Genomic DNA, 15,671 nt, shown 5'->3' on the forward strand with positions numbered 1-15,671 from the left:
TCCTTTTCCACCCATTCTTTTTTCTTTTTTTCCTTTTTACTCCTCCCAAACCCCCCTCTATTTTCCATGTCAATTAAAATCTATAAATCAAGCCTTCTCCCTTTATTCGATCATCAATTGAGTTAATGAAATCCTAATGTGCTATCTTCTTATTGTGAAAATCATTAATGTTATGTTGTTCAGATATCAATCCATATTGCAATCAAGTTTGGAGTAGATCAAGTGAGTTGGGTGCATCGCTTCTGCTCAATCAAAGAAGGAAAGTTATATAGTTTAACGAATTAATTTCTATTGTTTCGTGCTTTTAATCATTACATTTTCCCTCCTATAGTATTGTTTAAGTGTTTTGTGCTTTGATGGATACTTAGATTTGACTTGTGAGACAACTAATTTTGAGTTTTTCAAAACCTTGATTTTCTTTATCCCATGTTTGATAAACTATATTTAAACCAAAAATTAGAGCTTCATGCTCAACTACACTATTTTTGCAAATGAAATAGAGGGCGAAAAAATACTTACATGACTTACCAATAGGTGAAATGAGGATGAAATTGGCTCTTGATTCATTTTTTTAGCATGAAGCATCAACAAGTACCAACCATATGCCAGATCATCATTATAAATTATATGGCATTCTTGACAAAATGATCTTTTTCTTTAAATTGAGCATGCTCAGATGTCTCAACCAACCTTGAATTTGTCTATGTTTGTATCAATGAAACAAATTTCTTCATGAGGCTCAAGGTGTTCAATGTGGCATGAGATCTCTTCTCCCCGTCTAGTTTCACATCTCTTCCAATGATAGGGATAAGGGCATAAAATGAATCCATTTGGATACTTTCCCCTATTGTTGTTGACTACCTTATAGATAGTAACATCCCATTTTGAGGAGGGATGCCAACTACTATGACATGCATACAATATGTTTTCTCTAGGAATGTAACCAATTTTGAACTCCATATCCTTCATAATGCCAATGAAAGGTACCTCCCTTGAGTCCATAATTTATTTTTTACATATGATCTATTGGTGTGCCGACCAAGTTGATTCATGTTTGCTAGAGGCATGCCATTGGTTTATACCTTAGAGTTAATCATGCAATTCTTTACTAAATTATCATTTATTAAGAAGGTTACATAGAATGGGTCCACTTGGGATGGACATTTATTCAATGTAGTTTCCATGGAAACCTCAAGAATCTCATAACTTGTATCCTTGTTATCAACTTTATTAACACATTATTTATTTTTTATAGGCTAGTTAGTGTGATTTATAGTACTTGAAGAACAAGATGCAATATCACCAATTAGTGCCATAATCTTATCTTTATGCTCTTCATTTTTCATTATTTCTAATAAAGGCATTGAGTCTTTTATTGGACAATGATTTGGATGATATCAATTAGAGTACACTTTGATATAGTACAAAGAGGGATTAGTAGGAACAACAAGTCTCGCCTTCTTTTCTTTTGCATTCTATTCCTTAGGGATGTAGATGCCCCTATAGGTATGTTAGTTGCCCCTACAATTATGATTCCTAGCTTAATTTTTAGGTTGAATAGTATCCACACAAGGTGTATTATCCTTTCCCTTTTATTTGATCATTCTTGGCGTGGGTTGGGGTATTTGTTTCATTTTATTTTTCCTTATTAATTATTCTACTTGCATTATCCTATCCAAAATTATTTTCTTTGTTTCTCAAATTGTAGTTTCTCTTAACTCGAGCAATTATAGCAGCTATTAATGAAGCTTCAATTTATTCATCAAAAGGCCTTCTTAATCTTAAATATGGAAGAGTAGATTCAAAATTATGAACATGATAAAAAATTTCTTCATCTGCAATTTTTTTTTGCTAATGATAAATATTGCTCAAGCATCTTCTATCATAAATGCAATATAATGCCATCTGTGATACCCATCTTCATAAATATGATGAAATGTAAACTAAAAGGATAGTACACAAAAAATAGCTATTCTTAAAGCATACTCGTTCAATGATAAAAAATAAATGTTAACCAATAAAAATTGAACAACTATTTATTTCTTAATAAGAATGATACACTATTTAAAAATGTAATATATAAATATAATTAAAAAGACATAACAAAATAAATGATAGAAAATAAAAATGACAATATAGATAATAGAAAACTACACACCTTAAACTAAAACTGCACACCTTAAACTTATCATTCAACCAATTGTCTTTCCTTCCACTGACATCAAAAAGCCAACAAAAATTCTCCATAAAAAAATCCCACAAAAATCCTCCACCCAAAGAAAAACCCACGAAAATCCTCCACCCGAAGAAAAACCCACAAAAATATTTCACACGTTTTTTTTAATTTTTGAAGATGATCCTCCATCGACTACTTTCATTATTACCTCTTAGACCCACGAGATAAATGCATTTTCTTTGTTGGCAGTGACATCAAATAGTCCACAAAATCATTCATGTTTTTCCAAGATGATCCTCCTTCACCTACTGCTTTCATTATTGTATCTCTTACTTGATTACTCCTCTTCCTCATCTCTTCATCTTTAAGCAAAGCTTTCACACACTTGGCAATCTCAGCTCCCTCAATTACTGCATCATCTCTGCAACTATCTAACCTTAACCCAATTTTCCACTGGTTTACAACCAGCATTCTATTTGTGCTCTGCTCGATTCCCTGTGGAAAAACCAACATTGGAACACCCAAACTTAGGCTCTCCACTGTTGAATTCCACCCTCCATGAGTGAAGAAGCCTCCAACAGAAGGATGTGACAAAACAAGAAGCTGTGGAGACCATGGAACCAGAAGTCCTCTATCTTTGGTTTTCTCCAAAAAACCCCCAGGAAGAATGTCAATATAGTCTATTGATGTTGTTTTTCCTGCTTCTGAGCTCACCAGGTCTGGACGGATTACCCACAGAAATGCCTGTTAAACAAGTAGCCAAAATATTAATAATAGTTAAAATAAGGGACATATTTTGTGAATTTTGTCAGCTATGTACCTGCTCACTTTCCATCAGTCCTCTTGCTATCTCTTGCACTTGCACTCTGGAGATTTGAGCTAAGCTTCCAAAGGAAACATAACAAACAGAACGTTCGGGTCTTGAATCCAGCCATGGTAAGCAATTAGATTCTGCCCACAGGCTTAATGATCTGGGACTTGCTATGGAGAAATCCTCTAGTTTACCTTCACCTTCAAAGTAAATTGAGGGTATTAAGGGACCAATCGAGAGAAAAACAGGAGATTTTTCTTTAGTGACATTGCTTGCTTGTCTTTCTAGTTCATAGACTGTGTTGCTAATAATCCAGGCGGCTTCTTCCAGTGCAGGGAGCTGTTGCACAATAACCTGATGCACAGGATTTGATGGGTCTCCTGATTGAATATCTGACGGCAGATCTTGCGGGTGCATTGGAGGAAGACCTGGAATATAATCTATCATGCCTGTTAATGCAATCATGCAATTAGTATAGCCAATCTTGAAGATGGGTACTAACTTTCCTCTGCAATTGATCGCCTAAATTTAATTTTATACTATTAGAGAACATTATAAACAAGACAACAACTACTGAAGCCATTGGAAAAAAAGAGATCAGATCAAAAGTAGTTTTTGGAATCAGATTTTTGCATCAATGTTTTAGATCACATTCAAATGATTTGATTTTTTTTGGCTCTCATCATCTGATAACGGATCGTAGAATGTGATATGAAAAATTGATGCAAAAATCTTGAACAAAATTGAATCTAGAAACTACTTTTACTGTATACTATAAATCTCTTAACATTTCAAAAAAGATCATTACATAATTCGACAGTGCCATCAACTTGCCTTAAACGTTGAGATCATTACCAGGGTTTTTTAATTCATATGGAATTACTCTATGTGAGATCGAAACAGTTTGAAAATATAGGTTGTTTCGTAGCTGGGTAGATATAAAAGAGTCTAATGACTTATAAAAAGAAGATGAAAGACTGCATACATATTATACATTATGCCCATCATGGGATTTAGACAGGCTTTTCTAGCCCATAACTTTTAAACTTCTAAAGAAGAAATAAATATCAGTCCGGTCGGAGCTTATACTGTCAGCAAAATCTGAAATGTATTCTTTGTCAAAATTGGTTTTCATAGCCAATACTAAAGATATATGAAAAAGATTGCCAAGAATAAACAATAGAATTGGAATGTAAAATTATCGTGTCAAACATTCTTTTATTCATTGCTATTATATGTTTAAGCAAAGAAATAATTGGCATGTACTTATAAAGAGTTTGATAGTGAATTATATTGCTACATTGGACAGAAAAAATGCACCTTGCTTCTTGGGTGGAAAGTCCCCATTGTCAATAATCATTGACAGATGTCTGTAGATGACTTGAACACTGACTGCCTGTGACCAGAAGGCTACAAATGGAAGCTCAAATTTCTTAGCAATGTCAATAGTCCATGGAAGAAATGAGCTGCCAATAACACACGAAACTGGAGGTTCACAGCTCTGTATTAAGAGTTTGTCAAGAAGATCTTCTGCAGAAGCTCTCATGGTGGTCATGAGAGCATTGAAGAATTCCACTGACACGGCTGTTCTCTTGAAATCAAATGGCAACCCATCTGTAACTTGAACAAACCGAATGTTAAAAGATGGGTCCTGTAAAATTCCATGGCGGTTGCGAGCTTTCATCATTTTGCAGTGATTGAAGTCTGTATTGACGAAGGTTATGATAATGCCATGAGAAGCTAGCTTCTCAGAGAGTCTTATCAGGGGATTTATGTGTCCCTGAACTGGATATGGGATTATAACAGCATGGGGAGCCATAATTAGCTAGCTCTAAGAACAATTTTGAGAAGTGAATGACAAGCTAAACCTAAACAGTGATGCTCTAGACAAATCTCTGGTTAAAATGTGGTTGAGTGGAAAAAGCATTATATAGAGAATTAGTATTCCAGATTGGGTAGAAGCTTGAGACTCATTAAACACCATGCTATTATTTACTAGGTTTCAAAAAGAGCATGCACAGCAATTAAAAATGTTACTGAAATTGTGACAATCCCACTAGTAACATGCACTGCCCAATAATACTGATATCTCCACGTGCTCATCAGATATTGTCGTATGCGAGGTCTGATCTAGCCATAGATGTGTTCTGGCCTTCATTTATTTCTATCAGTATCCGTACCTTTATATTGATGGTGACAGCTCAAAATTACGTTTTGGCAGTTTCTTATGTAAAGATGTACAACATTGGTAATGTTGTGCATTTTTTTTTGGGTAGGTTCTTTGTTATACATCTTTTCACTATTAAAAGCACGTGGAACGTTTCAAATTCAGTGATAATTAGATTAAATTATGTTCAAGTATACAATTAGCAATTCTATCTTGTTCTGTAACAAGTATATTGAAAAAGTGTAGAAATTTAATTATCTTTTTTTAGTATATATTTATGCAATGTATTAGATAAATATATAGATCGTTAAGAAAATAATGTTTGTCATTATATAAAAGATATTCCCTCTTTATGTATGTCTCTCGACCTTTTTTAACCTCTCTCTTCCTCTTTCCTTCCCTCTCTCCTAGATCTTTATTTGTCATCTCTCTTATATAAAGAATGGTTGAGTTTATGTGCTTGCTAAGTGCCACTAATTAGATAGGGGAAGCATACCGGTAGCAAATATAGCTAACTTTGTGCACCCTCATATTCTAAATGGTACATGATAGTTTTTTTTGGTTGTCTCGACATGCAACTTAATTATTTATAGCTATTGTTTTTGCTTATGGGTAATAACGATGCATGCCGTGGGATCCATTATGCGTGCAAGGGTCAAAACATACACATTTCAAAGTGTCCCCTGGTACTTGCTTAAAGATGCCCCAATAACCGTGCACTTAAAATTGCCAATACTTATGCACAAATGCCTTAGTAGTCATGCACTATGTGTACCAATAAAGGTGTACAAATGTGCAAATCATGATAAAAATGATAAAAAATGAGCGGCTATTGGTACATCTGAAATTTATTAATAGAATTTTAGTTATTTGTTTTTTGATTTATTTAAAGTTAGTAATTGGGGGGTTGGGTGTGCAAGGAGTGAACGGTTATTGGAACATGAATAGTAACTAGTGCTCTTGATGCAACCATAACCGATAAAAACCCTCAAAAGAGTCAACCGACTTATGCAGCAAGAGAGACACAATGAAAGCAACAAGAAAACATAACAAATTCACATAAGTAGATCATATTAAAGACTTAGAACTTTCGGCAATCAATCGATAATCATCATATTATCATCAAAGAACATCCGCTAATTAAACGATTACCTACAGGCTTCAAGCTAGATATAATCTAACCGAGACTCTAAGAATCAACTGGATCACAACATGCGAATTTCTATCCTTATTATAAGTTCTACTTTCTTCGCCCCTATAAATTATTACATAATATCATATTTATACCCATCGGAACATATCTGGGTTGGCCTCATAAGATTACATTCACCAATGCAGGAAAATGAAATGTGTAATTAGGTCGACCCTTAGAATTAGATAAATCTTTCCGAAAAATAATAACCAAGTGATGCAGTTCAGCGGGAAGGTTAGCCACACACCAAAAAACATCGGACAAGACCCAAGATGGATCCACATACCAAGAATCGCGTCGATGATGAAGGAAAAACAACCAGTAAGCACAAGAACTGTCTGGAACCCAGAAACAGTCAACTGGAAACGATAACTGACCAGAAAAGAACCCAAATGAACTAAAAATCTGGAATCAAGCACATAAAACCGCCTGGAAACTGAAAATAAAATCTGCCATGAAGAACAAGCAACTACCGGTAAGAACACAGAAAACTGCACAAAGAACTAAACAAGAAAAAAACCGAAAGGAAATATTTTTGGTTGATGCAAGATTGCTCATTGACTGGGGATGCTCCTACATTAGACAACCCAAGTAGAAAAAGATGTTCCATGAGAGGCAACTCATGAACATCTAAAAGGATTTAGAATGAAGATCCCATGCTCATTTATGATCCAAACATCTTCTTTATCCTCCAACCTCTGCTTAAGCTCCTCCGGTGCCTCAACCGACTTCTCTAACCTCTAACTCTCATTATTTCTCTTTCTTTGCTTCTGATCTGTGCATTGTCTCTGTTTCTACAACTCTGATTTGGTTCTGCCACAAGACTTCATCCGGTTTGTCACCATCAACTCTCTGTCGATCGACTCCATCTGTCCATCAGGTTCAACTGTTATATCCTTTTGCGAACTCATGTCACCTTCTGGTATAACCTCTGCAACTGGTTTTATCAGATCTTTCTTCAAAACCTTTGGTATGACCTTTGCAACTAGCTCTATCAAACCTTCTTATACAACCTCTTCCACCAGTTTCTCAGTAGTGCAAGTTCTCTCAAGACTTAGATTCTTCACCTCCTTCTCTTTCTCCTTCAAAGAAATCAATGTGAACTTATGTCCATCATTTCCAATAGTAACTAGGTTTCTTATATAATCATAAATATCTCCTCTATCATACTGCCAAGGAATACCCAACAAGACATGACAAACACTCATAGATACAACATCACACAAAACTTCATCTCTAAAAGACCCAATATTGAAACTCACCAAACACTGCTTCTTTATCTCTATCTTCTGATCATCTTGTAACATTCAACATGCTCATCTCATCTTGAAAGTTAAAATAAAGTCCATTGATTTACCTTGCCACCTTTTCTTTGTCCATCTCTCTATGTCCAGATCTAATTACCACCTTATAGAATTCCTCAGTATATTCCTTCACAGTCATGTTTCTCTGTTTTAGGTTCTGGGACTTCTTGAACAACTCTAATTCATAGTCTCCCGGTATGAACTTGGCCTTCAATCTTGCAACCATCTGTCTCCACCGGGTGATCTTCAATTCACTATTCTCCACTCTGTCTTTTTGCAATTCTTTCCACCACAAGGCAACATGCCCTTTCAACTTGGTCTATGCCAACCAGACTCTCTCTAGGTCCTTGACATCCTTAAACTCAAAGTAGTTCTCCAACTCTCCGATCCAATCGATTAGAGCCTCTAGGTTCAGTGTTTCAAAAAAGTTGGAAACCTCAACTTTATGAACTTTACTCACTTGTGCCACTACTCTCAGGAATATTTCCTTTCATTCATCTTTCGGTTCTTTAACTTCCTCAAGCTCTTCATCGGCCTTATATTCATCCTCGGAATCAGGGTTTCTCTACAAACCAACTAAAGCATTGTGGATTTCATTCCTCACTTCATTCTTGAAGTGTTCCATCATCTGCTCTACCCTCTGGGAGTTTGTCCTCCTCTATGACATCTCTCCTTCCACTCTGGTGAACTGCCTCAACTCGACCATTTCGACTACCAGTTTCAATTGCCTCCCCTCTATGATCTATTGAACACATGCAACCTACCTCCAATCAATGATCTATCCACCTCAAGGAATGCCTCAATGTTTGCAAATAATTCTTCCACCAGCCAGTCCATAACTAGCTTTGATACCACTTGATGCAGCCATAACTGATAAAAATCATCAAAAGATTCAACCGACTTATGCAACAAGAGAGACACAACGAAATCAGCAAGAAAACACAACAAATTTACATAAACAGATCATATTAAATCCTTAGAACTTCTGACAATCATCCAGTAATCATCATATTATCATCAAAGAACATTCGGTAATTAACTGGTTACCTGTAGGCTTCAAGCCAAATACAATCCAACCGAGACTCTAAGAATAAACCAGATCATAACATGCGAATATCTATCCTTATTCTAAGTTCTACTTTCTCTACCCCTACAAATGATTACATAATATCATATTTATAGCCACTGGAACATATTCGGGTCGACATCATAAGACTAAATTCACCAATGCAAGAAAGTGAAATGTGTAATTAGGTCGGCATTAAGAATTAGATAAATCTTTTCAGAAAATAATAACCAAGTGATGCAGTTCAATAGAAAGGTCGGCCACATGCCAAAGAACATCAGACAAGACCCAAGATGGATCCACACACCAAGAATCACGCCAGTAATGAAGGAAAAACAACCAGTAAACACAAGAATTGTCCCAGAACCCAAAAACTGTCAATTGGAAATGATAACTAATTGGAAAAGAACCCAAATGAACTAAAAATCTGGAATCAAGCACAAGAAACTGCCTGTAAATCAAAAATAAGATCTGCCATGAAGAAAAAGCAACTATAGATACCTACTTGTAAGAACACAGAAAATTGCACAAAGAACTAAACAAGAACAAAACTAAAAGGAAATATTTTTGGTTGATGCAAGATTGCTTATTTACCGGGGATGTTCCTGCATCAGCTCTTCCCCTATATATTCATAATTACACCATTTGATTGCATATAATGTAAGATTCATGTTTCAGTGTCTTTTAACCTAAAAATTGATGAGCAAATTCTTTAGTGTATAACATTCAATGGAGATGCATGGATCAATTAGTAGTCAATAAATCAACAAGGTGTAGCGTCGTAAAATTGCGACGCTTGCAATTTCGACTGCATTTGGGTCTTCACGATGGCGGCGCAACATTGAACCTGAATGGAGACCCCGAAACCTATTTACGACATCAAAAACTGCATCTTTTTGCACCTTGGCCTGATCCTCCTTGCACCCTGTTGTCCCGGGAGGTGGGACCATGGCGCCCAACGCCCTGGTCCCTCAGGACCATGGCGCCCAGCGCCCTGGTCCCTGGCCCTATTTTGGGCCCGGTCTCTTGTTGGGCATCAGGTCTTCAAGTTTGCAATTTGGAAAATAATGCTCCTAGGTCGACCTAAGGTCGGAAAAATTAGTCTCCTAACCCTAATTGACAAGTATATAAACTACATTTCCCCTCCCATTTGAGAGGGCGAAAAATATATGTGGGCAAGAGGTGGAAGCGATAGGCAAACATTCAAACATTCAAGCATTCAAGCATTCCTTCAAGCAATTGAGCATTCTAAGTCTCCACTCAAGGCTAGGTGTTGCATTCAAGACAAGGATTCAACCATTGAAGAGGAGATCAACATACAACATACAACATACAACATACAACATCATTACACCTTCGCATGTAAGAATACAAACATTCTTACAACAAGGTATCAATACTTGATTACATTACAAACATTTACATTTACAACATTCTCATTTCTTGGTTAATTCCAAAATCGAGGTTTGACGTGAAGGCAAACCTCTAATCCCTAACCCCCCAATCATCCTCTCTTTTCTGTGTGTAGGTTGCAGGTATGCGGCTGTAATTGAAGATCTGGAATCCTTGTGCAGAGACGACAGATCCCCCTTCGTTTCGCAGATTTTTCGGAGGACTGTGTGCACTCCGGGTGCCATCGTCCCATCAACTTTTGCTCAAACTTGCAGGACAGCATTGTCTCGACATTTTACTGCTAATTTCAGGTCCGTAGCTTCATCCCGTGTCTCTATCTTCGTCTGCAAGCGAATCTTTCTTACTTTTACATACACTCCTAGTTCAATCCTTCTATCTACATTCTTTAAAAAAGAGGGTATCCTTGATGTCTCAACCCTTGAAACTCATTTAGAATTCAATCTTGCATTGTGTGGGATTGGATCTTATGAGTTTCAACCCCTCTTTTGAATGTAAAGTCTCTCCTAAGTGAAAACCGTCAATCCTAGTGACCTCCTTTCTCTCTCCTTGGAGTGGGGGAACACTTAGGGTTCGATTTTCCGCTTTACATTTTGGTGAACCCGACGTGAACATCCTAATTCTGATTATTCATGGTTAGATCTAAAAAAAATTTCCTTAATTACATTTCCATGTTTGATCTTTTGCAAATTTTAGAGGTTAATTACATAAAAACCCGAAATTTTCTTTTTAGTAATTGAGCTTGTGAAATGTTTAATTGTTAATGCTTGTTTCAGATCTACCCTTCTATTGCAAATTGTCAATTCATATTTGTGCTTTAATTCTGAAAATTAAGTGGTTAAGTGTCAAAACCCTAATTTTTAAGACCCTCTTGATTCAACCTTTGACTGATGATTTCACTGATCAAAACACCTCCAAATCGGCTGTAACTTTGGATTCCACAACAAAATCACAATATCTTTCATTCTTGAAAATTTCAAAAAAAGTTGCGAGGACCGTGTGCACTCCGTTCGCCACGGTCCCCAACATTTTTTTTCTGAAACTTTGGGAGATTGTCATGATTGCATTTAACAGCTTAAATCTAGGAGATTGGCTGATTGTATTGAAATTTGCTACCTCTAAATTCGAAAATAAATTCAAAATTTAGGATCTCAATTTTCAAAATAACAATTAAAATTAAGTGCTACCCCCTTGGCCCTAATTTTCAATTGTGCATGAGTTTTACAACAATAAGCCCTACTTACACTATTCCCGTTAGACGAAGCCTTAGAATTAAGTCTTTCCAAGGTTTAATTACCAAGGAGATGGAAGCTAATTTGAATGGCCTTTTTAACGAGGACATGGGTAATTCCTCTAATCCTCTTAATGATGAAGAAGCTCTCCATGAGGTTTCTGTAGAACAACTTTCAAAATTGGACAACCAATTTGATGATTTTTAGCAATGGATGTCTCAAGAATATCCCGATAGTCAAGCTCTTTCATTAATTGAGGGTCTAAAACGTATGGTTCAAAGTGATAAGAATGGAATTGATATTTTGCGTAGTATTGCACACATCGTGGATTCGAATGTGATGCCTATGAAGAGTTGTGCTGAAACTTTAGGTTATACACAACCTCCTACTCAAGTCAATCATTCTACCCCTTTGACAACTTCTATTGCTAGTATACCTACTTTTACATCAAACAGAATGACTACTTCAATACAAAACATTCCACCTATGATTACTAGTCATGGGGGCAATCCTTCTTCGTCAATCAACCCTCTCCCTTCATTCAATCTGACTTCTTCATTCATTCCTTCAATGAGTGTCCCTATTACATCTCCACAAATGAACATGACGCAAGGGGGCAATTCATTTAACCATTCCATTCCTCCTTGTAGTGCTCCTTTTTTCCAATCATCTCCTATGACTAACCATCATAGTGTCCCACCACCTTACTCTCAATCAATACCTTCTTTCAATAACATAATACCTCCATCACAATCTAACATGTCTAATATGAACTCTTCGACTGAAGCGACCATTAACAATCTTGCACAAACTGTCTCTTCTTTACAGCAACAAATTGCCTCTATGAATCAATCTAAGTTTAGTGTGCCCACATTTGATGTTGCGAGCCCACTTTCTCTTGACATTGTTCGAGCTATCCCCCCTAAGCATGTTGAAATCCCGTAGTTGGAGCTTTATAATGGTAAGGGTGATCCTCTAACACATGTTAAGACCTTTCAAACAATATGTACCGATTTTGCTCATGACCAAAGGTTGCTTGCAAAACTGTTTACTAGAACATTAAGAGATAAGGCTCTACAATGGTATTGCTCATTGCCTTCCTATTCTATTACTTCTTTCCAACAACTTGCAAATGCTTTTATTCAACAATTTCAAAACAATATAAGTCCTAAAGTTACTTTGATTGATTTAATGCATTGTAAACAAGGTGTTAAAGAAAAAGTGACTGATTTCATTGGTAGATATAAGCATTTGTGTGCTCAAATTTCTTTTCCAGTACCTAACAATGATATTCAAAGAATCTTTATTTCTAATTTACAAAAAGATATTAGAGAAAAACTTCTATTTTCTGAGTTTACTTCTTTCCAACAGTTGTGTGCAACTCTTCACAATTATCAACTGACTGTGAGTCAAATGGAACAATAAAATCCTATGGCTCCGAGTGGTAAGGGTGATAGTAGTCAACAACCATTTGGGAAGTTTAAACCGAACAAAGAATTCATTAAGCTCAATGAAAACATCACCAACAACAATGTGAATACAGCATCAGGTGTGCCTCCTATTTCTAAGTTTTTCAAGAAAGAAAGAAAGTTTACTCCTTTGAATGAATCATTGCATAGTATTATGAATAAGTTATTGGAACAAAATGTGCTCACTCTTCCTCCTATAAAGCAAATAGATCCTGCAAAGATTAATTCACCCTATTTTGATAACAAATCTTTTTGTCAATTTCATCATCAACCTGGGCATGATACTGAAAAATGTTTTTCTTTAAAGGGTAAAATTCAAGATTTGATTGATAATAATACTATCTCTGTTTCAGGTGTGAATGATAAAGGCAACACATCTGTAGCTCCTCCTAACCAAAATCTTAAGATTTTTACTGATCCATTACCTTCTCATACCTCTAATGTGATTGAGACTAATGATTTCTCTTTCTCACCTGATCGTCTTGTGTGTATGACTCCGAATGTGATTAACTTTGTGGAGCAGAAAAAAATCCCTAAAGAACCTTCCATCACATTTGATTCCAGTGAAACTATCAGGGCACCTGATGGTCCTTTATATATAGTTGCAAAAGTCAAGAATACACCTTGCCGTGGAGTGCTTATTGATCCTTCTTGTATGGTTAATGTCATTACTGAAGAATTTCTTTTTACTTTGCAATTGAATCAAGTGATCTATGACAAAACAAATGTGGTTGTGAAATTATTTGATGCATTTTCTTCTCCTGCAATTGGTTCTATTACATTACCTATTGAGGTCCATAACAAATCCCTTGATGTGAGATTTGCTATTATTCCATCATCTGAACAATTTCGTGTGAAGCTAGGCTATCCTTGGCTATCTTCCATGAAAGCTATTGCTTCTCCTATTCACAAGTGTTTGAAATTTCCCCATAATGGTGAAGTTGTTACTGTCAATCATGGTCTCTTTAAACCAGCTGAAAGAACTTCTAGCGTTCCTATTGATTATTTTTGGCCTAAACAATTTCAATCTCTTCCACCATGAAGTGATCATCTTTTCAAATCTTATCAAAAGTGGAAAAAAGATATGATCCTATCTCTAAGTGAACCTAGAACACCCAAACTTGATATTCCTATCATTCTTGAGAAGGAAGTTCTTCCTTTGAAAGATAAAACTAATGTCTTTCCTCAAGAAGATTCCCAACCCATCCCTATGGATGTGACTATACCTATGTCTAATAAACTTTCTAAAGGTAGACCTATACCTCCTCGTCATGATGGACTTGGTCTCCTTCCTAAACCAGATATTCCTCCTTTATATGGAGCAGTTCCTCCTCCTTCCTCTTATAGAGAGAAGAGACCTTCCTCTTCTCCTATTGTCCAACCTAAGAGATGACAACCTAAACACCCAAGTGATAAGGATGGGAACATTCCTCCTCCTCAATCTTCTCAACTTCCTACTAAGACTAGACGAAATCATTCTGCGCGTGAACGCCGATGAAAGCGTCGTCTTAGAGCTCATGTAGCTGCTTCTCAAAATTTGCAATCCCCAAAAACACCTTCAGCTAGTATTATTCCATTTTCTCCTCAGCCGAAAATTGAGCCAAAATCTCCTAAACATAAGATGCATGATGGTTTTGATCCTGTGCGAGTTAAAGATCCTATTTTTATAAATCTTGATGATGATATAGATGAAAATGTTATTCATGATGAAAATGTTACTCCTCTTTCTTCTGATAGTGAATATGAATATGTTGGTATTGATAACCATTTATCTAACAAATTTTCTAAAGCACTTATCCTAGCTCCTAGACAAGAACAACGTGGCTTGGAACATGAACATAGCCCTTGTTTGGATCTTGTGATAGCTCCATCTACTGTGTTGGATGTTCCTCCTCTAGCCTGTTTCCTGCATTCTCAAAATATTGATCAGCAAGATCAGGGGGTGGATGACGTGCTAGACTAGTTCATTAGCATAGTAGACTCTCTCCTCCTCTCTTGATCTCTTTTGTTACTTCTTCTATGTGTTATTTTCATTCTTCTATTTGTTGTCCTTAGTGTTGTCTACTTGAGGACGATGCAAAGCATTGAGATCTCTTTTGGTCTCTCTCATGTTGACTCAAAAGACACATGTGTTCCCTTCTTCTAGGTGACCTTCCTTGATTGGGGAATGAAGAACAATTATGCATACATACATATGATATACATGAATTATCATACAGCATATTGACCCCAAGGAAAGCGAAGTCACCTCGTGCTTTGTGTTTTGTGTCTATTATCCTTAGGTTTATCTCACACTTGGGGGCTAAATCTTTGTGATAACATGCTCCTTTCCCTTCTCATTTCTTATGTGTATCACTACCTTAAAGCAATCACCCTCGATGAGGTGTGTGCGATCGCTTTAACGTAGGGGGCATACACTCCGTTCATATCTCTTCAAGATACTTGAAAATTTCTTGGCGAACTTAGCTTTGCCTTGAAAATTTTTGGTATTTTTCTTGCATGACTCATAGTGAGGGAACCTTACTACTAACAGTCATGGTTCTCCCTCATGATCTTCCCTTTTACTTTGTCAATCGAAGTTGTAAGATCCTTAGTCCACTGGGGGCTTGGTGTATCTTGCCTCCTTGATGTGGTGAAAGTCTTTCAATGTTGTTTCCTTGTACTTTACCGGAAGTATGGGCATACACTTATACTCCCGCTAAAGTGGGGGCTAAATGTAGCGTTGTAAAATTGTGACACTTGCAATTTTGACTGCATTTGGGTCTTCATGATGGCGGTGCAATGTTGAACCTGAATGGAGACCCCAAAACCTATTTATGACATCAAAAACTGCATCTTTCTACA

At 36.4% G+C, this 15,671-nt stretch overlaps 1 protein-coding gene across 1 annotated transcript; it reads right to left on the reverse strand.

Annotated features, from left to right (window-relative positions):
- Positions 1-2,159: 2,159 nt before the first annotated feature.
- Positions 2,160-4,943, reverse strand: LOC131051451 (UDP-glycosyltransferase 86A1). The gene is made up of 3 exons (XM_057985974.2): positions 4,308-4,943; positions 2,997-3,436; positions 2,160-2,920 (listed from the first exon to the last, which is right to left on the reverse strand). Exons 1-3 carry the CDS (start codon positions 4,804-4,806, stop codon positions 2,381-2,383), a joined length of 1,479 nt encoding a protein of 492 aa, XP_057841957.2. The 5' UTR covers positions 4,807-4,943; the 3' UTR covers positions 2,160-2,380.
- Positions 4,944-15,671: the final 10,728 nt, after the last annotated feature.

Source organism: Cryptomeria japonica, chromosome 5 (genome assembly GCF_030272615.1).
Source record: "Cryptomeria japonica chromosome 5, Sugi_1.0, whole genome shotgun sequence".
Taxonomy (NCBI): domain Eukaryota; kingdom Viridiplantae; phylum Streptophyta; class Pinopsida; order Cupressales; family Cupressaceae; genus Cryptomeria; species Cryptomeria japonica.

Bases quoted from the DNA above. Each gene is read 5' to 3' on its own strand.
- LOC131051451 (XM_057985974.2), bottom strand. From the start codon at position 4,806: ATGGCTCCCCATGCTGTTATAATCCCATATCCAGTTCAGGGACACATA. The intron at 3,437-4,307 runs GTGCATTTTTTC...TTGCATTAACAG, and splicing joins CTTTCCACCCAAGAAGCAAG to GCATGATAGATTATATTCCA. The intron at 2,921-2,996 runs GTACATAGCTGA...CTTGTTTAACAG, and splicing joins GACTGATGGAAAGTGAGCAG to GCATTTCTGTGGGTAATCCG.